Here is a 24,291-nt window from a genome sequence, read left to right on the forward strand (position 1 = left end):
TTTATTACTTGATGTGTTCAGTTATATTTTCTACTGATGATGCATGTTTCACCTTGCCTCCCCCATATTACTTAGAAAGATCAATTTTGCCAGTACTTATATTCAAACCAGCAGGACAATCACAAAGGCTAAGATAGCCTTGTTTGAATAAGCCCAGTACGTTCTGATGTTAAGTCATAATGAAGACACTTTGCTTAACTCAGCTTGGCAACAGTTCTCTTATTTCAAATGAAAAAGACCACAGACATTAGCAGGAATTTATACCTACAGTGATCACTTTAGCAATGTCCTTTTTTTAATTTCAGATTTCTTAGTTATAGCCAGCTTACCTTTGCGCTTGGAATTGAAACAGATGACTTCTGAGGCAATGGAATGCTATCAATCAGATCAAAGATTGCCTTGATTTTCTGGTCAGAAAGTCTGACATGCATCAAAGGAAGTCCTCCTGACACTTTAAACCTTTTTTTAAAAAAATGTGATTAAACTCCAAGACAAAAAATACATACCAATTCTTGATTGAAATCTTACCATTATCTACACTCATATATAAAGATCACATCACAGTAAAGCTAGTGATTCTGCACTAAAGGCAGGTCTTGGACTCAGTTTAAATAGTATAGTTAGTAATCAGTGAAGGTGACCATGGAACTACTAGCCAGAAAAGGTCTCATAAAGAGTAGTAAGCTACTTTTCTTTCTTATGCTAATACTTTCAAATTATAAGATGTAACTGAACCTTTGGGGAAAATACAGTTTTCTTTTCTGTAAGTACACAGTAATTAAAAAGAAGTTCTTTCAACATTAATGTATTACTTTGCCATCCTGGTATCTCTTTCCACCATCGATTTTGCCAACTGTACATGAATATCCATAGGCTGTAATATGTGCAAAGTTGACGGATGCTGGAAACGAGCCTTCTTCCAGTCTTCACCTGCAAATGTTCAGTAAATTTAGATGAAAGAAAAGCAGTTACTAATTGCATTAATTAAGGTATCTTTAAAGTAATCAAATGACATCACTAGGAAAGGATAAAGAACCCACTCACAAACTAGAGAAACCTAGGACAATTTGGGTAAAGTATTTTAAGAGCTTTCAAATCAATTTTCAATAGTTCTTAACACCATATTGCCTTAGCAGCCTTAAGCCCAATTCTACATTAAAAGCGGTATCTGAACATAGAACCCTAAAAAACAAACAAACAAAACCCCAGACAGACAGATACATGGATAGATAAACATAAAACAGTAAACTAGCATTCTGTTGACTGCACAAACTTAAGTCGAAATGAAGTATGAAGGCCAATTTTAGGTGTATTTTCCTGCATACAATGGAAAACATAATAGTTCTATGCATTTATGTTGCTTGCTGGCATCAAAGTGAAGAGGTGATATAAAAGTCCAAACAAAAAGCAAGCAGCTGTCTGAAGAGAAACTAATAAATTTTTTCACAGTTTAATACCAGATATGTATGATAATCTTCCAGTTAACTATTGGTTTTGGTTTGCCTTTTTTCTTTAAAAAAATATATTTATTACAGGTAGGTAGCCTCCATGAATCTTTTGAGTAAACAGCAACTACATTGTTTTGTTACCTGTTCTTCCAAAAAGAAGTTGCACGTTTTTTATTTTCACATCAAACTTGTCATAAGCTTTGTCCATAATCTCCTCTAAAGATGAAAAGCTAGAAGCTTGACTGCCTTGATTTATGCTGTTCAGCTAAACCCATAAAGGACAAGACAAAGTTAAATCTAAAACTTACGTACACATGCTATTAATTCTAGCGAACATGAAAAAGACAATTCATAGGAGTTTACGATTGACATTTGGACTCTCACAGAGAAGAGATCTTAATTTCACACTTCACTTGTCAAGAATTAGTTGTTTGGTTTTTTTACTTCTATCAACCACTTAATTCAGGTTATGCAAAAAGAATTTTTCTTATTGGTTTACTACTGAATACAGCTAAAAAATATTTAATGAATCAGCTAAAATCAAGTTAATTTATTGCAATCTTTCAATTTTATAGGAACAAGGGAATCAACTTTCAAACTCCAAGAGAAAAATTATATTCTCTTTTATTAATAAAAAGCTATAATTTTACAGAAAAGGAAACAAAAGTTAATGTGTTTTGCTGAAGAAATTAAAGATATTAAGTGATAAGCTATTACAATAATGATTACAAAATGCAAATGCTTCCTGTGGAGATTAACTAGTACAAGTATGTCAAAGACAATGTAATAGCTCTGAACATTGATCAAATTGCTGACCCAAATTTATTTGATAAGAAATACAGCAAGTTAAAACACATGCACACAGATTATCATCTTTGCCTTCGGGAAACAAGAGAGCTTCAGATGACAGCTATGTTAAAGAAAATATTTTCTTCCTCTGAGCTTACAAGAGAGGTCATTTATATACCTGAAATGTACCAAAGTCCAAAATCAGCAAATTTGATTTTTCATGGTAGAAACCCGTCTGTGGAACCACAAGGTAGGAAGGTTTCAGATTAATCTTCAACTCAAGGACTTTCCGCATTTCAATAATATGAACTAACCCTTAAATAAAAAGGAAGGGACATGAAAATTGAAATGCTATTCACAACTGAAACATTTGTGCCAGTCAACATATAAAGAGATTTTATCTATCTGAAAGATAACACATCTTGAGTAAAGACTTACTTCTATAACATTCTACTGATTTCTCACTAAACTCAGTGCTCCTCCCCACAAATCATCTACTAATCCTCCAAGTCAAAAACTCCAGGGAAAAAACCTAATTATACTAGTTGGCCAGCAATCAAAACAAAGCATTCAGAAAATCATACTGAAACATTTCAAGACATTCAAGGGTTCACCTCAGGTGAGATTTGTTATTATCTTACCTGTAGCAGTTCTTTCCTTGATTTCTTCCAGCTTCATTAATGTGGCTGATGTCAATCTTTCAAGATCCATTCCCTTACTCGTCTGAAAGAACGCTACCATTGCATTTATTGTTCTCTTTTAAAAAAAACAACAACAAAAAAAAAAAAACCAAGAACTATCAATATACACAGAAGTCACTCAGTAAAACTCAAAAATAGATCTTGACAGAGCAAGGAGAATAATGGCAGAAAAAAGAATTAGAAAGAGAAGTAAGAGTTTTGGTTACTACTCACTGCATCATATTTTATTTCCACAGGCTGTGATTCAATAGTAAGACTCTGGTCAGCAGTACTATCCTCTGGGTTAACATTAAATTCTATCTTAAGTAGAGAAGACCTGCTATCCCCTATGGAAGCCACAAGAGATGGTACAATGTTTTCTTGTCTCAGGCCTGTAATGTACCAGTTTTCAAGCTTTGCTTCAACCCTAAAGAAGATTAATAGTTAAATTTACTTAATTAGAATACAGAACACAGTTCCATCTAGGTAAGACAAGGTGAGAAAACCTTTCATAAAGCCAAACATAACTAGCTTCACAGGACTAACGTACCACACGTTTAACAAATTGTTACATTAATAAATTGGAAAAATAAATAGGAGTTCTTCACAGCAATACAAGGGCAGTATTTTCTTTTTACCTTCTGTTATCTGCAAGGTAGACTGAAGATAACTTTCAGCTCATTTTTATTAAAAGAATCGGTTGCAAGAGAAAAGAAAGGTAGAATATTTATGCTCCAGGTAAACAAGAGTAAGAATGTTAACTATTATGCACTGATTTGGAAATCAGTTCCAGACCTGTTTTGGTGCAAATGAGTATTCTTTACTGACAACTTCCTGACAATAGTGTCAAGTGGAGTCAGTAGAAAAAATGCCTCTGAAAGCAAGCCACATCAACACCACCAAGCCACTCAAACTTCACTCATCCTTAGAAGTACCTATTACACATGAAACTGATTAGGTCTTGGGCCTCCACCATTGGAATCCCTGACTCTGGGAGGCAACACAGTTTAGGCATCATCAGTGTCACAAGCCTGGCTCCATTGAGGTAACCTAATTGCACTTTTCCAGAAACTTTAAAACAACAAAAGTATCTGTTCTACTATTTCAGTCCTGCCAACTAAATTATATGGCATGCATTTACGTAAAACATTCTCAAAGCTCTTTTTATTTTTGCGCAGCATTCAGGCTGCACCTTTAATAGTTGGCTTTTAGCAAAAATATTTCAAGAGTCAGCAGCTGAGCTGGTAATCTGATGCACAAAGTCTGAAGATGAAGGAACTGCAAACAAAAGCACAAAAAGCACACAAACTCATTTTTCTAGATGCTAAGAATCTTATCCAGTGATTGTATAATCCAGTAATTTGTGCTCAGTATTTCTGGTTGAGCCCTCTCTTAAAACACAGGAAGGACCCAGTTTCCTTCATGCTGGTTGCAACACACAGACCTAGTTTTTTGCTTACGTAGGAAGTAAGCAACACATTCAGGAGTTTGGCTGGAGTGTGTTAGCCGAACGATTTCACACTGTTTAGGTATCACTTCCCAAAAGTAGTATTCAGCACTTCAACATTTGGATTCAAGAAAGAGCTTAGACAAAGACAAACAGTATTCCTTTCTTCCTTCCATTCTATGTTATCCACCAAATTACGTGACTGTAACTTTTCAAGTGCAACTGCAGAACACACATAAACATAAAAAAAAAAAAAAAAAAAAAAAAAGCAGTCCCATTACTTAAAGGCTTGTGCTCCTGGACGCTGTGATATTTTGGTACTCAGATCAATTATCTGCACTTTAAGAGTTTCTGCCACATTCTTGTCTTCTTTAATTGTAAGAGAGGTGCTTAATAGCTTCAGTGTCACAACATGGGCAACATACTAGTGAGAAGGACAGAGAAAATTGAAATTAGTTATCTTGATATGAATAATATTTCAGAACTCCTAATTTCAATGAATCTAATGAAATGTGGTATTTAAAGCTATTCTAGTCGACTAACGTAAGAAATATATCCCTATGTAGGAAGCAAAGTACAGAGTCTTTACTTTCTTTCAACCCTTAACAGTCATTTCTTTAATATAAAACAGTGCATTTCAACAAATGCGGAGCAGATATAGTCTGTATCTCTATTCAGGATTCAGGGAAGTTTTTTTTTTAAAACGTGAAAGCAAGCATAGCTAAACGACCCTCAGTAGAGAGCTAGCAAAATCAACAAACAAAATCCTTATAATCCCATCAAATAACTACATTTTAGAAGACATTGCATATATGCCTTTGGTGTTTTTGCTGCTGAATGTCATCTCTCGACCTTGTCAAGAAAGAGTTTTGGCTTCCTGACTCATGTACAATTTTATAACTGTGTCAATCAGAAACTTCAGAAGAATGAAATACTTCCTATCTGAATTTGAAGCCTGCGCCTTCCTTCAGAGTATTGAGATAGATGAAAGCACCTTTACACTTCATTTGTCCAAATTAAAAATAGATGTTTTTCTGCACAGGTGAGCAAGGAAAGCATGAAACAGAAAGGGAAAAAAAAAAAAAAGCACCAGTACTGGGCACTGTTTGGGCTGTGCCTCTTTGTTGGTAAGATGCTTGCTGCTGCTCTGGTCTTTTCAATTTGACAAAAACACAAGTTCATATACTAGCGCACAGGCCTCCATGTTGCCAATTCTGACAAACAATTCTGAACTTCCCTTTCTGAGGCACATATAAGCTTATAATACTTAAATTTAACAAAAATATACAAGGTTGGAAGGTTGGAGTGTTAGGCTGGGAAGTGGGTGGGCCTGTTGGGAGAAGAGACAACATCTTCCTTGAAGGAAATAGTCTTAATGTAAGAAGTGCCTCTATAACTGATGAGCAACTTAAAGCAGAATCACTAGTCTCATTAAGATTTAAAACTACAATGCAATAGCACTCACAGAAAATAAATGTAACAAGAGAAACATTATCATTTCACATTTTCTTAGTTATCTACTTTCTAGCTCTCTTCCTATAAGCCCTCTTGAGAATACTATACCTGTAAAGCTTTATCTTTTATTCCTTTGCTTAACAAGCCAAAAAGTATTTGCCACAATTCTTTATTTTATGCTTTCCTTTGTGTAGCAGAAAAAAAGTACTACAACTGAAATCTCCTAATATTAATCATTAGGACATATATTTTAATAGAAACATAACATGATCCTTCTAACAAAAGCATCTCCAAAAGTTATAAACACTGGCTCAAATACAAAATAATCATATGCTAATATTCACCTTTATGCAAACCGTAACTATTCAATTATCAGAATCAAAATGACTTTGAATTTTATTTAAAAATAAAAAAACCCACACAAAACAAAAAACCACAACCCACAAAACAAAGAAAACCAAAAAGACCACACTGACTAATTTAGTTTTCACCACAACAGGTACCAAGAAATAGCTGCAACGAAAAAGCTAACATGGAATCCTATCCCTTTTCATTTACAGTTATCTTTTTTTATTCTCTTCCAAGTTGCAAATAGGTATATATCACCTAGTTTTACTTACTTCTAAATCACTCCAGATTAGGGTTGTGCACAAGGCAGAAGAAAACAAAAGAAAACATTAGTAATTCTTTCTGTTTTCTGATTTTATTTTTTTTTAAATCTTCATACATTCAGCATAGATTTGACTTGCACTGACACACATTCTACTGCTCATCTTAAGGCAAACATGCATCAGAAAGGTTTTGTGGCTGGGTGGGTTTTTTTTCTGTTTTTTTTGGGGTTGGTTTTTTTTTTTTGTTTTGTTTTTTTTTTACACCACCCTCATAAAAAGTTGCTTACCTGCTTTGGTAAGGAAAGGTGATGGGAACTGTCACTATATCCAATTGCAGTAAAAAGTTTTGCCTTCTCTTCTGGTGTCATTAGTTCATCAATAGCTAAAAATCAAAACCCCATTAAAAAAACACATTTTAATTAGTAACAATAAGCATTTTTCCTCCCATCCATTTTCTACTGTACTTAAGTTCTGCTGACACATTTCTTTGATTCTTCATATTGCACCAAGTTCCATATTGTAAAATAACTTACAGAGCAGCAGTCTTCATGTATGGTATAGCATATATGTAGCAGAGAAGTCAATATAATTTATATTACAAGAGTACTCATGATTCCCAATGATAAAGGTAGCTTGGAGGAGTACTATTAGAAGAAATCTCTGGTGCAGACAGCAAATCACCAGAATATAGCATTCCAATCGTCGCCTATTACACTACAGCTATAAGCTCCATACTCCTCTTCTTACCAAGGGTCTGAAATGCTTATGGCCATTTCAGATGTATGGCTTATTTGCTAGCCGAACATTTATTAACAATAAGTAATACTACAAAATGGATCAATAGTGCATTGCACTGTTTATGCCATACTCTCTCCTTCTGCACAGTAGGAAGCAAAATATGCTACAACTTTCTTCTTAATATATATAAAAACTTTAAATCTCTACAGAAGTTAGTGCATTACAGTCTACACCTACTTTCAGGAACAGGTGATTCTTCGTCTTCCTTTTTCCGAGATTCTCTTTTACCCCAGAAACCACCAAACCATCCTCCACCTTTTTTTTCTACTTCAGTGGTTTTCTTCTTCAGTAGTTTTTGTCCTGATCTTATTGTCTACAAACCAGACATTAAAATACATAATTAACAGAATTACTATATATTTTGTTTTTCTGTAAATGATGCATGCATGTATGCATATTGAACGGACATTTAACTGATGGACAGCAACACCACCCCGCAAGGGATTAAGAGCGCTTTGATTCGCCAGACAGGAGCAAAACGAAGATTGGGGTTGGGGACGTGTGTGTGTGTGTGTGTGTGTGTGTGTGTGTGTGTGTGCACGCACGTGTGTGGAAACAAGTATGTGTTACTTTTACTTTGGATGGCCTTTTTCTACATATTTCACTAGTGTTTAGATTACAAAAAGGCAGGAACCACATGAAAAGACAGTATTTAAGGAGATACAAGAAGCAATTACATTCCCTAAATCTAGTAGTAACAAACCTGAAGACAGATCCTACACCATTACATGTATTTAAAACTTTTAATTTGTGCTCAGGCTTTCACTTTGCATTTTAAAAATCAAAGTCTGACCACAAACATCTCAAAAATAAGAAACACCATTATTATTTTTTTTTCTTCATTTTATATACATTCCAGTTGTGTAGACAAACACTGAGGCTACGCTGGCATGCACAGTAATTACATGGTGCAATTACAGAGGTTAATTTTCATGTTAAGAAAATAGCTACCAGTAGCATGCTTCTCACAAGACAACTATTCTGAGCTTGCCTTCAGCACGCTAGGTGTTTTTGATCTTAACTGCAGATACAACACTTTTCATAATGTTATAACATACAACTCCTTGTTAAATGTCACAAATTATTTCCAAAATAAAATGCAGCTAGAGACTTCATCTATCTTTCAACAATTCACTCAGAGTTGTCTTTTAATTAGATTGGCTGCCCCTAAAAAGAAGGTATCTAAAGGTGTAGGTAGGATGGGAACAGCTGCACATGTTGGATCTTGAACAGCTGCAGAACTAGTCTTGAAATAACAGAAGTCAAAGGAAGAAAAGAATCATTAAATCATCACCCTTAGACAACTGCCTGAATGGTACAAAGTGAGTAGCAGTAACACTGTGCACACACACACTGGTAAGTTTTTGGAACTGGTTTCCAGTTTGGAAATTGATTTACTCTTGTTCTGGAATGATAGGAAATTTGCCTTCCCACCTCCCTTACCTATCATACTCATCAGCACAAGTTTTTTCAAGATACTATCATGACAAAAACATCCTATTTGAAGTGCTACAATATTATTGAATAAAAACGATTTCTTACCTCAACTTGTGCTTGTTGTCTTGCTAAGATTATATTGAAAACATCAAGTTTTTTTTCTAGGTCCTGTAAAAACGCATGATCAAATCATTTGACTCTAAAACACATTTAGGAAAGGTTCACCAGTACAAATTCTCTACCAGCTCAATCGTATTTACACTTCAATTTCTTTCTAGACCTGCCCCTTTCTTTCAAGGGTATACCCTCCCAGAAGTTCACTAGAAGATGAAACCTGATGTTAGGCAGTCCTTTTCTTAAAAAAAAATATATAAATATTGCTCTTCATTAAATGCAACCAAATTCATTAATCCACAACCCAATTTTTATTTAAATAGCACTTTACTAGTATTTTCTTTCTTTCCACAACAGGTTACACTGAACTTCAGATTAAAATGGTATTTCCACGGGACTTGTGGTCTTGGAAAACTACCAACCTTGATTAAAGTCATGTACATTTATTTAATAAAGGGACCGCTTTCTCCAAAGAAGAAAAAACACATACCTGAATTTGTCTCTGTGTTTCTTCTGGCAGTTTACTCTGTGTCAGCTTGTTCTTATACATATTTTTGTAACTCTTCAGAAGCTGCCTATGTTGTTTAATGTTACTCCATGACCACATTCGAGTATGTCTTTTGATGTGAACTTCAAGAACACTGTTACCTGCATATTTCCACCTACAATAATTCCACTCATGTAAGCAACCTCCCATTTCATTCATGCATTACAACTTAAAAGTTGCAGAGGTAGTTTATTAATATGCAAACACTTTGTTTACCTATTGTCATTTGAGCAATTTTGTTTATAAAATTTTAATGCTTTCAATATCATTCTTGAAAAATGGATTGAGGGCTTATATTTAATGCCTGAAGAACTATAGATCTGCTTTCTCTATTGACTTCCGCATATGTTTGCAAATTTTGTCTGTAACAGTATTAAGTACACTTAAAGCACTTTGATAATCAATGTCAAAAATGTGTATCAGCTCAAAACTTTAAAAGTTACAGATCACATAACACATTTCCCTTGCAATACATTTCCCAACTTTTTTCCTTTAGTCTTTCTAAAATGATATTCTAACCTCTAGAGAGAACATCAGCATTTTGTTTAGAGATTTTGGGGATCAAGTTTAGCTTTGCAAGTCAGATTTTCATCACTTGGTTCTGTCATGTGTTCTCTTCTGCAAGCCTTTTCTACTTGTCCAAACAAAGCTCTGTGAAAGTCATAATGACATATGCGATCTAGTTTTAAAACTACATTTAACCACAAAGGAGAATAAAGAGACTGGAAAGCACTCCAGCATCTCCTAGAGAATGCACAAACATACACAGCTTACCACTGTCCAGCATTTTTATGGAGAGATACATTTGGTCTAAATCTTCTGTATGGTGCGTTGCGAACCATGTAATCTATGGACTCCAGAAGGTCTATCATGCTGAGGTACTAAACACAGGAAAACAAGTTTCTTAGCAGAGGTTCAGATTTTGTTGTGTGCAGTGCTTAAAGTACATGTATACCATGGTCTTCAGTACTCCCCAAACTATACAGAAATTTAAGCCCACGCATTTTCATTAGTATGTAAAAGTGGACCAACTATAGTAATTGCTTTCAAAGGATACCACAGTACAAACTTCTGGTTTCCTTGAAGAACAAAACCAATTTGTATTTCTGTGAGCCTACTTAGCACAAAGTCTTTCTCAAACCAGCTGTGTTTGATTCATTTGTCAATACACAGTTTCCCCAATTTCTGAACTGCCTTGCATTACTTAACCTTCTAGGTACTGTTCTGAAATCAGCTTTTTAGATTACAATCTGACATCAATAAGAGCTATCTAGCAAACTAACTGTAAATTATCACTGAATGAGAACACCAACATGCTGGGGGCATATCTAAGTAAGTTCCTTGATACTTCAGCAGGCTTTGCTGCCAAAGTTGGTACACTCCCTTCATTTCCATCCTTGCTTGTATCTTGGCACCTCTGCCATTAGAATGTCGGCATATAGTGTTATAATATAATAGATTCCATTCTCATCAGAAGGATTCCATTCTCTATGTGAAATGAATGCTGTTGGAAGGGCTGAATACAGATCAGATGGTCCCCAGAGGGTCCACAGATAAGAGGGACAGAGCATCAGGATCTAACACCAGGAAGTGACTGTTACACAAAGGGAAAATGATCCTACACTTTTCCCACAGTTACTGCTAAATAGTTTAGAGAATCTACTTGTATATAAGCAAAGAATTACCAAAGAAGAATATTTTCCAACAAAAAAAAAATCCTACAGTTCATCGCAAACTCTGAAATAGGTGATAACGGATACCAAGCCAACTTACCTGGGGCTTAGTGACTTCAATGACAATTCTCTGTACTTCTACATTACAATCAAGCTTGGGAGTTTTTAGTTCTGCTTCTGCATATGGGTTGATATATAGTCTTGCAGAGGCTGATATTGGTCTAAAAACTTAAAGATAAAAAAATTGAGATTGATTTTATGTTTACAAGTAAAATATGGGAAGTGATTTAAAGTACTTATTTCCTGCCAGATACATCAGCCACTTTGTACTGATAATGTGTATGCTCAAGACCCACAGAATCAGGATACAATTCTTACCAAAAAATTAAGATAGTTCAGCAGTAGTCAAAAAGCATACAAGCTCTAGTATGTTTTGTTACGGTTAGGTTTTTGTAAAATATAGTTAGTATGGGGATGCCTGCATGATCAGGTCTGGCTGCTGTATATTTAACATGCTCAGAACAGTTTATATTCACACATTCCTAGCTTACTTACTATACTGGTAGTCTCGAGGCTGGTTACCACTACATGGAATTCCTCTTTTCAGCTGATCCTGTAAAAGAACACAATACACTCTAGCAATTGCTAAAGAGCATTACTCATTTACAGTTATCTAAGCTTTGAGAAGACCAACGTAATTTCACATGTATTTTGCAAGGGCCTCCTCCCCCTGAATGGAAAAGCTAATATAGCACAACCACTTAAGGGTGAAGCATTTAAATACACAAGATAAAAAGAATTCTAAGTTTCTCGTATCAAGTGGAAGGTTAGTACAGTTTTTATTCAACTCTGTCTAAATTTTGCAATATCAACTAATGCACGTTAATTTAGAAACATATAGCTCATGTGCACACTCAAACATGTGGCATAACAGATCAAGTATTTGTTTTTAAAGTCCTTGAAAGTACCAGTAGTATCTATTCACATTCTACCCTTTCTCATTTTTAGCACAGAAGGAGGCCACTAGAGCCTTCTGGTATTCTGCAGTTATGAGAAGAATTAAAGACAGAAAGAAGTCAAAAAAAAAACAGAACAGCCCAAGAAGTCTGAGAAATATTATGCTAGAACCAAGTTTTAATTCAAAATTAGGTCTATCCGATGCTATAGTTCTTCAACAATTTATCAAGAATGCTATATTCATGCTCAAACATTTAATCTAGTTTCAGAATTGCAATGGCACAATCAGTTAAAGCAGGTCTGCTTTTAGCAAGATATACATATTAGCTATTACATGAAGGCAGATGAAGCACTTGTTCCCGTTATATTTTATAAAGACTATCAATATTAAGAGTTGTTTTTGCAAGGAAAATATTTTGTAACTTTAAGTTTATTCAACCTAATCCTCTTCCCAGTTCCTTATTTTAAAACTGGTTTGTATTTTATAAAAGGCATACTTCCTTATTAAAAATAATTGTGTTTCAACCTATTTCCTGTCTGCTGATCTATATTAATAAAAGCTAAATTTCAATGAGATTAAGCATAAAACAGCTAATCTCACAACCAGTCATATACTCATGTTATTTAAATACGAAAACTGTTGTATGCAAGTAACAGATTGCTACAGATTACACAGCTTATTCTTACTACAGCATAGACCAATTAGCTACTATGATAAATCTGATTTCCTGATAATGCTGCTTAAAACTAAGACCAAACCAGCCTGTCTGGACAGAAGACCTAGCTTTCCAGGAAACAAGCTACACTAAAAATTACACATAAAATATACTCAGGTATTCAATACAGACAATGTCACTAAACAAGACATGTTATTTGCTATTTGCTCAGTTCCTATATTGGTTTCAAAATTCCAAAGCAGAGAGGATTTAAGAAGCGGGAGAGAATTACACAAGTAATCTTATGCCCATGATGAATTCCATTCTTCCCTGTGCTTCTTCAAAACTTCTAAAATATGTTCTGAGCTTATTCCTCCTCTCCCTCTCTTCCCCTTTTAGGCACAAGGACACAAAAGACAACTAACCACAACTGTCAAATTTAAACTAACAGAAGTCATCAAACAGTCAAAAGATGACAAAAAGTCCAAATAATGGCGATGATGCCAGTATGCAATGTGACACTAGTATACAGCACCAAAACTGCTAAGGATTTCAAGAACTGGACAGACTGCAAGTGCTGAGACGCTTCAAGTTAATAGGTGGTCAGAATACTGGATACTTTTTACTACACTGGAATTGCTCTGCCTCAGCACTCAAAGAAAAGCTTACACGCAGGACATGCCATAGGCTTTGAAAACAGGCAACTCCGTTTTACAGTCATGGAGGGCAAAATTCCCAATTCTTTCAGAAAGAACCTGTTAATGGAATAGAGAGTGGAACTTCCTGATACATGAAACTTAAGATCAATGAAACCACACTAGCATCTTCACTTGCAGCTTCGTCAATAGTAAGTTTGAAGTCTCCTTGAAAAGGACTGACTGAGATATAAGCTGACACTGTCAGGTAAGCCCACAAAGCCATCCATCCACAAGCATGTCAAGGACTGATTCACAAAGGATCTTTCCAACAGTGCTGGAATGACACATTTGAAGCACTAACACTTTTGCTGCTGTCAATTCAAACTGTGTATTGGTTTGCATTTACATTTCGCTTCAGACTGAGATACAACAGAGAAAACATTTGCAGACAGATAATCCTGAAGACTCCCATAGCTAAAGTAACTTGGCTATTATTAAAAATATGTAAGCATTTCTGCTAAACTAAAAAAGCAGAAGTGGAAGTGCTCTGAGGAAAATTTAGCTCTTTAAATAAAAAAAGCAAGAGACAGTCGACAGGAAGATAAATCAACATATTCATAATATCTTCTACACACAGTGAATTTACACCTCAATTTTGAGACAATAAACAGTGCCCTACGAGAACAAAAATAAAAGGACTTAGGTTTCCAGTTCCACGTAACAGACAAGATTCAAAGAACATTAAACAACTGGCTGGTTTTAAACACTTCTCAGTTTTGATTCAACCTTCCATACTAGTACCAAGCTCAGCAGCTTTAGTGTATTATTTTGTTAAAGAGTGAATAAAACAAAAATAAAGATACTGGTAAAAGATGAGCACAAAAGAAAAAAAGAAGCAAGTAGTATTGTACAAGGACACACAGAACATCTGTAAAACCTTTATAAACATGGGTCAAACGTACCATTTTTGCACAGAGAGCACTTATTCACAACAGAAATAGAATGCAGACATACAGACAGCATACACTGCACATCTGATCTCCTCCACAGTAAAATGAAATGAGATTCAGACAAACTAACAGTCATCAGATGTCCCCTATTCCAAGCAAAGTAACTTGTTTTCATAGTCAATTCTAAAGTTTGCTTTCAGAATCTAAGATACTTAGTAATGTACTAGCCAAAAGCTCACTAGAATAGCTAACTTCCTCGTTGCTTAAAAAAGGGTTATTTTAACCACATGAATACAGTGGCCATCTGAAATAAACTTAACAGTAATGATGCTTTTGCAACTCAGAAGTCCTCAGCTGTCATGTAGAAAGGGGATGCATGCCCTCAGCCACAATTTAGGTCTATGTAACTGCCCTATTCATACTGCCAAAGTTCCCAGCTCCTCTTCTGGGAAAGTAAGACTTACAGGATAAGACAGCAATGAAATGAAGGCAAAACAAGTACTTCACACACTTGCAATATTACTAGTTGCAGTATTCTACTACTCATCTAGCTAACAGCAACTCAAAACATGAACGAACCAAAAAATAAGTAGACATAGCCCCCCCCCCCCCCCAATTTCTGATTTTATTCTTTCCCTGTAATTACCATTTTAAGATATCTGCATCTCGTTCTTAGTTTACCTTCACTGTCTTCATGCTGCTTCTCATCTTCTGCACTGGAACACCATCATCTATTTCTCTAGTCTCTACACTGCCTGAGTTAGCTTTATCAAATTCAAAAAAAGTATTTCCAGCATCCTCTTTTCCATACAATTCCTCATTTTCAGAAGTCTTCATTATTCAGTCCTACTGTGCATTCCACATTTGAAGCTGTGACCTTCTTATGTCTGTGCTCTCACGAGCACAGCATACTCATTCACCCATCCATATAACTTATTCTACTAAAGCTCTTCAAAATTTTGCCAAAGCTACTTCCCATAACAACAGTTGCTATCTTAAAGAACTACTATATTAACTCCTCTGAAGCTTTTTGATTCTTTGTTTAGGTCTGACAATGGATACCTACCTACGCTTTGGTTTATTAAAAGGAAAAAAACACTTTTGTTTTAACATCTTGTTCTTCTAGCTGGCTTCACTCTATTGGTTAATTTCAGTCATGCAGTCTAGGTAATCTGGATATATGTGATACAAGTTCCCATTCTGATAAAGAACTAATATTCTTAATTTTTATTAATTCTATGTTCATTTACTATCTCAATATTGCCTTTTTCATTACAGTAGCTATGTAATAGCTTACGTAGCCCAGATATTTAGTAAACAGTACTGGGTAAACAGCATAAAGTAGAAATTAATATGCCAATAGAACATCATTTTACCAACTCAGTTTCTGACCATTTCCAAAATCTACAGGGGCTGATAACATATGAAGTTCACAAAAAAAAATATTAGCTGTCAATGGTGCAGTGGATTAACATACGACCCTGGTATCAGAATACAGCTGAACTTAAGTGTGAGAAGTGGGGCAGAAATTTGTATGGTGTAGTTTTGAATACTAAAACAGCTACAGAAAATAGTACTGTTTAATACATTTTCTTCTACATTACCAGTATTTGTTCACGAGGGCCATGATAATACATTTTGCTGTGTATGTTCCAATAAGCACTGAGGCTGTCCAGGCACAAAAGCTGCACATGAAAGAAAACATTCAACAGATTCCATGTGTAGTATTTAATCCATTCTATGAACTTATCTTTCAATTTGTGAAAACAGAAAACAAATGAAAGCAGACTAGACAGCAAATCCACCATTAGCACTGAGATGTATTTAATCTTTTAACACTATTTTTTTAAATGAAAATCGAATTGCTAAAAAGCAAGTTCTAACAGCACACATCTTCACACATATCTGTTAAATATGATTCTGGATCGCAAGGGCAAGGGTGCACAAAATCAACATTTGGTCTAATAGAGAAGCCAGGACTATTAAATCCTTATATCATCCTTGTAATTTCTTAGATCTTTGCACACTCCTTTCAGAATGGGATTGGGGGGCAGGGAGAACAGAGAGAGTGCTTACCTATCAGAATCCCAATTACGTTAGGCGTATAAACTAAAGAAGGAAAGGGCAATTTGACAGCCTCTTTGAAATCATAGTTTCCATGCAGATTTGCTGTATAATGCACTCCGTGAGAGGATCAGTGTTTGCATTTAAGGGAAATTATTTAAACTATGGAGTTGAAAGCTGGGCCTTACATAAAGCCAGTTATTTGTGCTCTACTTCTGTTTAAACACACGACAAAACTAAGAAAAACAGGAGAAGTCATGAAGTAAACTGCATTTCCAATTTTTACTTAGAACCCCAGATTACTTCTCTCCAAGATCAGTTCATCTCTTCACTTGGGTAGGAAAAAAAAACCAAACAAACCATACATTACCTTGTATATTATTTTTGCAGCTTCATTCAGAATAGAAGGTGTCCAGTTCTCATTTGTTGTCTAAAAGTTTAAAGTGATAAAAGTAATGCTGTGAATCTTATTTAACATATTTGTAGCTTTATCCTATATTTTCAAGCACAGAATGTGTAATTTTGGTGCTACCTGATTACAGAAGCCAGTTTCTCTAGACTCCATACGCACAAGACAAAATCCAATATAAAAATTGTCAGTTTATTTTGATTTTCAACTCCTTATCCTACCCATAAAGTCCTTAACATCTAAGGAAAACATCTAAGTCCTTAACATCTAAGGAAAACAGATAATTTCATCTTAGCTGAAATTTTCTCCCCACATTTCTCAAAAGGCCTGGCAAAACACCTAATTCTTTATCATCATGATGTAACATTTGCCCTAATTTATTTATTAGGCCTGGAGATAACACGTCCATACTTTTATTGTACCATCTTAATACATTATGTTCCTTTCTACTACTGCAAAGACAAGTAAATCAAAAACGTAAGAACACACATACACATACACACACACCTTACCAGTAAACTAAGCTCGCCCAGTGTCATTCCCAAGGAAATCGGACACTGTGGATCTGTGATCTACAAAAATAGAAAAATAACAGCTATTTACTTCTCTTGCTGCAAACAGAGATATATCATTTAATGAAAGTTGACTGAAATCCTGAGCTGTTTTAAGGATCTTCCTTTGCTTCTAGCTGAAGCATTCTTGGAATCCCCTAAGTTGGGCCAAAACTAATATGGCTGGAGTGTAAAGACTTAGGACTTTAAGCTGAAAATTTCCTTTTGGTTTCTAAAATCTTCATATAGGAAAGAACTAAGAACTACAGAGTACCACATCTCAATCAGCTGTACCATTTTATGTCTTCCATTCCTCCCACCTTTTTAAATTTAGTATTTCTAAAAATAGTCTCAAAATAGCTTTGAGAAATACTGTATGTCCAGTGCTTTTCTTTTACATTCAATTACTTCATCACAAACTGCTTTATGATTTTCCTAAACGAAGCTGGAAGCAGGCTAGAATAATACCAGTTTGGTTCATATAAGCACTCTCATTTATCAGTTATGTGTTTTCAATTATTTGCCTTCCAACTCATTTGTAATCCCACCACTTTCTGCCATTCTTGACTTCACTCAGGACACTGAAAAATTCTATACATCAACTGCACACACTAACATACAACATTTAGTGAGCAAGGCACCACTGAACAAGGCAAAAGAGAGAATATCTATTTCACATTTCTAAAATATTTCTGGCTTTCAGTCATATCTGGGGTAGTTTACTTGAAGAGGTGCAGAAGAAACCACAGCAACTTTTTCAAGTTGGCAGCTAACAGTTCCTATGGACTAGACATGACTGCACTGGAGTCCAATTTAAAATTAAAAGAACATGTTCCAGATACTTACATCATCTTCGTATTTAACATGAATGCCTGTGATTTTGACTTGCACATTTTTTATAACTTGAGTTGCAAGCTTTTCTAAGAAAGTATCTTTCTTCTCCTCCTTTGGTTTGTCTAAAAGAATAATTTTTAAAAAGTCAGTGTAGTAGTTGCATCTTGAGTTTAACCACATCAACAGCTATACTAATGTAAATTTAATGTTTACTCTAATGTGAGAAGTTAACATTTAAATTTTCAGTTATTTAGATTACATATTTGCATTTTTTTCCTTTTCTGTACATCCATAATCTGAAGACATGATTTTAGTTGTGTGCACACAACACAACCATAAGGAAATTCACGTCTAAGTTTTAGTCAAAACAGTTTACAGTAAGTTCTTGTTTACTATACTTCTCACTCCTTCCAATGTAAAAGGCTCTCTCTTAAGAGTCCCTCGGCAATTAACTAAGGGCTTCAATAAGCCCAATAAGGTAAAATGGTATAATTTAGCAAAAAATACCCAGGGTGAGATGATACTTGCACAAGAGACCAGTTCATTATAGCCATTTCATACAACAATGCCTGAGAAAGTTAAAAAGCTGGCAAGCCATAAGTGAAAACGAACAGTTACTCTGAAATACTCCATTTCTTCCATACTGGACCTATACTGTCACCATTTAAGTCAGGTCCATATCAGACTTTGCTATGCCATACAGTGATACTTTAACTTACACTGAACAGGGTAGCAGAAGCTTCGTACCCACAGAAGTTCAGCATTCCACGCAAGACAAATGTATGCATGCCAAAGTGGGGGTAGGGGGGAAATATTTACAGTTCCTCATTATTTAATGACATAACTCTAAAAATGTTATCTCAGGTTGAGTGTCTTTTAACACTTTAACTGAAATTTGGCTAGATGAGCTGCTTGTTCTCTAGCTATCTTTACAGGCTACCTTATCTTGTTCAGTATCCACCTTACAAAGTGGCTATCCCAGTGAATGCCACTAATCAGCCTATCAGGCTTGTACATTTTTGCTGGAACTGCTATAGATGGCTCAAGCTGAAGAAACAGTCATGGCTATCCAAGTAGAGAGGAGTAAGGACTACAGGTTTTGACTAAGTTTAGGATTGCACTCCAAGTTCGACTGCTTGGCTTACTTTAACTGTCTGTAACTTTAAATATGTAATGCATGCTGAACATCATAGATACATAACTTTGTACATCTTGCTATAAAAAATAGAATCTTTTTTTCTTTAAGCTCTAAGAGAGGTTCAGGAGATTCCTTTAAAAATGAAAAGACTTCGCTATTGAACGTGATATAACACTATTTTAGTCAAGAGAGCATTTAATGTCAACTAAAAAAAATAAGCAGGAATTCGGAAGAAGCCAAAACATTAAACCACTTTTACATGCAAGTCACATTTTCTCCTAGTAATCATTTCTTCACAACTGTTAACAGAAACCCAACACAATACTGATAAAAAAAAAAAAAAGGCAGAAGTGCTTATCAAAGCTTCATGAACTTCAAGTGCAAGCAGGCAACCCACTAACATTTTTCCAGGCAGATGCAGCTACCAGCAGCAATAAAAGTTTGATACCTTACAAAGCTCATCTAGGGTCCCCACAAAGTTTTTACTCCAATTACAAGTCTATGCTCAGCTTCCTCCAAGATCAAATACGTAACAATACAACCACATGGGATATGGCAACCCATTCTTACATGCTACTACTGAAGGCCTGCATGGTTTGGTGCTCACGGACAATGATTACCCTCTTGGGAAAAACATCAGTTTCATTGCTGTCAAAGTATCAGCCGTAACACTATGCTAGCTATTTAGAACAGAAGCTAAAAGGTGCTGAAAAAGACTTACTGCTGTGTCATCAGTATAGTATCCGATTTACGTTATACAGCTGTTACTGGAATATTACAAAAATTAGATGAACAGGTATCTCTTCCAAATGCAGTTTATCCAACAGTCACAGTGAAGTGCCACTAATCAACCAAATGTGTACATTTTTATTGGAAATGCTACAGATAGCTCATGTTGAAGAAACAGGCACAGCTATCCAAGTAGAGAAAAAACACAGACCATCTTCAGTCTTATTTGATCCAGAGAATGAATAAACAGCAAAAAAAAAAAAAGAGCTCTCTGCAATTTACATCTTTTTCAAACACGACAAAAAAAGGTATCAGTGGATCTACATCCAATACTAAGAAAAGCAATCCAGACAGAAAAAAAAAAAGTCTTTAAAGCTAAAAGCCATAACTTTTACCTACCTTTTGAGTGATCACGACCTTTAAAGGGTCTCTTAAAACGCTTTTTATACTTTTTACGCTTATGTCCTTTTTCAGTGCAAGCAATTTTTTGGGAAAAGGATAAAATTCAAGTTAGTAAAGCAGAAATGTAAGAAAGCATAAGAAAAGATGGAAGAAAGTTTAGCCTGTCTTGAAGCCATCTTCTGGCCATATAGGGGAAAAGAGCTTAGCAGCAGGCCTGTGCTCAACTACAAGAGGTTGTAGCAGGTGAAGGATGTATCCCACTAAGGCAAGAAGGAAGCAAGTGCAACAGTGTATTTAACTCTGGGGAACAACTTTAATTTTATGTAATTTGCATGCCTATTCAAATAAAGGAGGAGGAAGTGCCTGCCAAGATTTCAACCTGCCTTGTAGGTAAGGTGATCATGCTACAAGTTGTTGGGGGTTTTTTTTGGGGGGGGGAAAAAAAAAAAGAACAATAATTACAAATAGAAACAAAGTTTTCTTTTGGACAGTTCCTTTTAACAGTACAAGTAATCCTCTATAAATGAAATTTTTAAAAGAAAGTTTCCCTCATTTACTATTGAATTTGTATTTCTCAGGCTTTCAGTCTCATTTATGACAAAACTAATGCAACATTATTTTCCTCTTGATTACCCGCATCCATTACTATGGAGAAACTAAATCTATATTTTTAAGCTCATTCTAAACCTGCATTCTGATAAAAGCCCACTAAGTATTTTGGCTAAGAATAAATTTTTGAAAACCTGGTTCAAGAAGATAAAAATACAGCAGGTACAACATAATAACAGTTCCTCTGAACTTCAATGGAAACTGTTTCCTTGCCTAACTTGACAGCAATCCAAATTAACAAAACCAGGGAAAAGCATACTAAATGCCTTCAATATGCGACAGTTCATTTTGCCTGCCCATGGTTTCAAGACAGCCTGAACTTCCAATATCTTCAGCCCAGACACTTTAAGTAAGCATAATTACTCTCTATCCTCAAAACACCTGAAGACAGTGTTTTAAAACTGCAGGAGAATGTTGTTAGCATTTTATAACATTCTTGAGCTCAACATGGCTGATGGAAATCTTTCTAAATGGTCCCTTAGTGTCCTTGAACAGCCACTCAACTAGGACAGGACTAGTCCTAATTTTGCAAGTTTCCACTTGAATCCACAATCATTAAAACTTATTTCTAGAAACACCAATATGTGGTGGTTCTACCAACTTACCAAACAAGTACTGTTTTCTCATTTCTATATTTAGCTGCTTGGGGGGCCGGGATGGGGGGGAAATTTAGAAATGTAAGCTGCACATCCATCATGCATATGCAAAATGTAACCATGCATACCCACCAGGCTTGATGTCCTTGTAAATAATACTCTCCAAACCATACAAGGAATCTTGTGAATGAGTGCCTTGGTCCACATGGCAGCAAATAACCAAAAAAATGCATTTTGTTTAAAGGAAGTAATAAGCTCCTGATTTAATGTTAAGTTTATAAAGCTTGTACGACACACTAGGATTTCCATTACAGTATCTGACAGTCCGAGTCACTCCAGAATATCTAGTTTCAAAGGTTATCTACATAGGCAAATTATGCAATTTTCATTTTACTTAGCAGCAGAAGACAAGAGCTGCAAGCTATGGTCTCCATATATGAGTTTTGATACTGACAGATTTCTAAAGCTTAGAAAACAGAAAATAATGTTTTGTCAGCTTGTGTCATTAAACCTTGTTATCACTTCCCCATCACACTACACTAACCACACTGTGGCGTGACCATATTGCTCAGTATTTGAATACCATGTCTAAAGAAAATATCCCCAGGACTGTTTATGCTAAGAGACTCTTAAACAAATGCAAGTACTGAATCAAGATTCTAAACACATTAAGGTAAGTTGAGTACTAATCAGAAAGGCAAATACAGATGACAACTCAAATACCCTGATAACTTTCTATTCAATATATTTCCTAGATTTTCAGCAGCTATTGTGTGCTCTTGAAAGCCTGCAGAAGGAGTTTAATTTCTTAGAAGTTTATGATGCAGTAGAGCAACTTAGGGCCTAAGACTTCTATATCTATCAAAAGCAAGGGATCTGCTCGTGCAAGAACTACACAAGTCCTCCTGAGTACAATATTCTAGTTCAACACCAGAAACAGAAATAGCTACCACCGAGGTATCACAGAGTATCTCAAGTTTGAAGGGACCCATAAGGATCATGCTGCAGTGTGACTGAGAGGATAACTACAGTTTAAAATAATCCAATGTGAATGTTCCGCTAGCTTTTCCTTCACAAGGCTGAAAGTTTAAAACAGGAAAACACGACTAAATCTAATTTTAGTTCTTTAATCTAAGTAGTTGAGCTACTGAGGTATAATTTTAATGATTTTTTTTTTTCAAAAGCCATACAAATGCTGGAGGTAATGAGTTTCTTTAAAAAAAAAAAAAAAGAAAAAAAAAGATGACTGTCACAGGTACAAACTCATTCTTAATTATATGAAGTTCCAGAATTGGAATTCCTCAAGCAGTGTCCAAGTACCCATAAGGTTAAATTCTTCTTGTTATACTATCCCTTAATCCCATTGTTACTGGTGCAAAGAACCATGGAGGAAGCACTGCTGTGTTACAGCATGCAAGTCCTACATAACCAAGGGTAAACCTTCACAAACATGCCTTTGCCCCAGAATGAAATAATGGCTGCAAAATTCATTCACTGAAGTTGCCTTAGCTCTCATACATTTTCTGGCATATTAAAGATAAGAAATAAAGCAAGGCTTCTTTCTTCACTGTAAATGGATTGCTAGATTACTGTTTGAAGGAAACTGCAAATGTACATCTCAAACCAGCAGAACAGGAACAAGGAAGTAGAGAGTCGTGCAACTGTAAAATTAAATAAGCAAAGAAATTACAATCAAACTATCTTTATGCAATTGTTCTAAGTATCATTTCATTTTCAGTAACTTTCCAAGGCAATGACTTGCAGCATTACAGGTATCCTAGAAGCACATCTTAAGAACCATTATACTGCCCAACAATCAGGTTTCATTTCCAACAAAAACATCAGTAATAACTTTTTCATCCACAATATGTAGTTGCCTATCACTGGTTCCAAGCCTGGTTTCTGTCCAATCAAGCCTAATTTATACCACAATTTTGATAAAGATACTGGTTATGAAAGAAAAAACCCTAAAAGAACACAAATCAGGTTAACTGGACTCAAGTTCAATTGTCCTCGTGTCATAAATTATTTCCTGCTCAAGAGTCTCATTTCTCAAATCGGTCAAAATGCAGTACATCATAAAAGGACAGAAGAAACTGAAACAAAAGCATTATTGTTGAAGTAAAAATTTACAAACCTTACCACTCTTCTTAAAGTTTCCTTTAAACAAAGAATAACCAGTCACAGGCACCTCTAAAACACATTATTAAACATCTATTACTAAAGCAAGATAACAACATCAGCCTCACGCAATGCAGTTTCTATCTTTGGTTCTGTTCTCCTAGAGCTTTAACGGGGGAGGAAGAAAAAAAAAATAAGAGAGAGAGAGAACAAAACAAATAACAATTCTTTCAATCTTTAGAGGAAAAAAGCTTTTCAAAGCACTGTAGCAGTACCTTTCTCTGCAGCTTTCTGCAAGGCTTCCTCAATTCTTGCCAGTTCCTTTTGTTTATTATCCTGCAAGTATTTTTCTTCTTTCTCCGCATCATACTTAACACCTGTAAGCCAAGTTGGTACAGCTTTAATCCTAAATTTCAAGTTATATAAACACATAATCAAGCAATGAATGCCATATTCAACATCATGTTGCAAAACACCTTGTTTAAGACAAAGACTATTCTAGGTTTAATTGCTGAAAAGTGCATCCAGCCTCTGAAATTGTTATTTTTGCACAGTAAGACACAAAAGTATCATACCAAAATTTAAGCACTACTTCAGAGAGCCTTTCCGTGGAAATTCAGACCTTTAAGTGTGGTCTG

The 24,291-nt window shown here is 35.3% G+C and overlaps 1 protein-coding gene across 1 annotated transcript in view; it reads right to left on the minus strand.

Annotated features, from left to right (window-relative positions):
* The window catches only part of VPS13C (vacuolar protein sorting 13 homolog C), a gene marked incomplete at its 5' end in the record, with an annotated part of 94,782 nt that overhangs the window by 65,058 nt on the left and 5,433 nt on the right, over window positions 1-24,291 (minus strand). The window contains 21 exons of the mRNA XM_010164081.1: window positions 330-459; window positions 813-930; window positions 1,590-1,713; window positions 2,416-2,552; window positions 2,879-2,993; window positions 3,152-3,344; window positions 4,646-4,788; window positions 6,718-6,812; window positions 7,406-7,541; window positions 8,771-8,833; window positions 9,270-9,441; window positions 10,101-10,207; window positions 11,100-11,227; window positions 11,555-11,612; window positions 15,805-15,885; window positions 16,635-16,694; window positions 17,186-17,245; window positions 18,071-18,180; window positions 20,325-20,390; window positions 21,665-21,727; window positions 23,929-24,030. Coding sequence (XP_010162383.1) covers window positions 330-459; window positions 813-930; window positions 1,590-1,713; window positions 2,416-2,552; window positions 2,879-2,993; window positions 3,152-3,344; window positions 4,646-4,788; window positions 6,718-6,812; window positions 7,406-7,541; window positions 8,771-8,833; window positions 9,270-9,441; window positions 10,101-10,207; window positions 11,100-11,227; window positions 11,555-11,612; window positions 15,805-15,885; window positions 16,635-16,694; window positions 17,186-17,245; window positions 18,071-18,180; window positions 20,325-20,390; window positions 21,665-21,727; window positions 23,929-24,030 — 2,261 coding nt within the window. The remainder of the gene's footprint in view (window positions 1-329; window positions 460-812; window positions 931-1,589; window positions 1,714-2,415; window positions 2,553-2,878; window positions 2,994-3,151; window positions 3,345-4,645; window positions 4,789-6,717; window positions 6,813-7,405; window positions 7,542-8,770; window positions 8,834-9,269; window positions 9,442-10,100; window positions 10,208-11,099; window positions 11,228-11,554; window positions 11,613-15,804; window positions 15,886-16,634; window positions 16,695-17,185; window positions 17,246-18,070; window positions 18,181-20,324; window positions 20,391-21,664; window positions 21,728-23,928; window positions 24,031-24,291) is intronic.

Source organism: Antrostomus carolinensis, unplaced genomic scaffold, assembly GCF_000700745.2.
Source record: "Antrostomus carolinensis isolate BGI_N321 unplaced genomic scaffold, ASM70074v2 scaffold18063, whole genome shotgun sequence".
Lineage (NCBI taxonomy): Eukaryota > Metazoa > Chordata > Aves > Caprimulgiformes > Caprimulgidae > Antrostomus > Antrostomus carolinensis.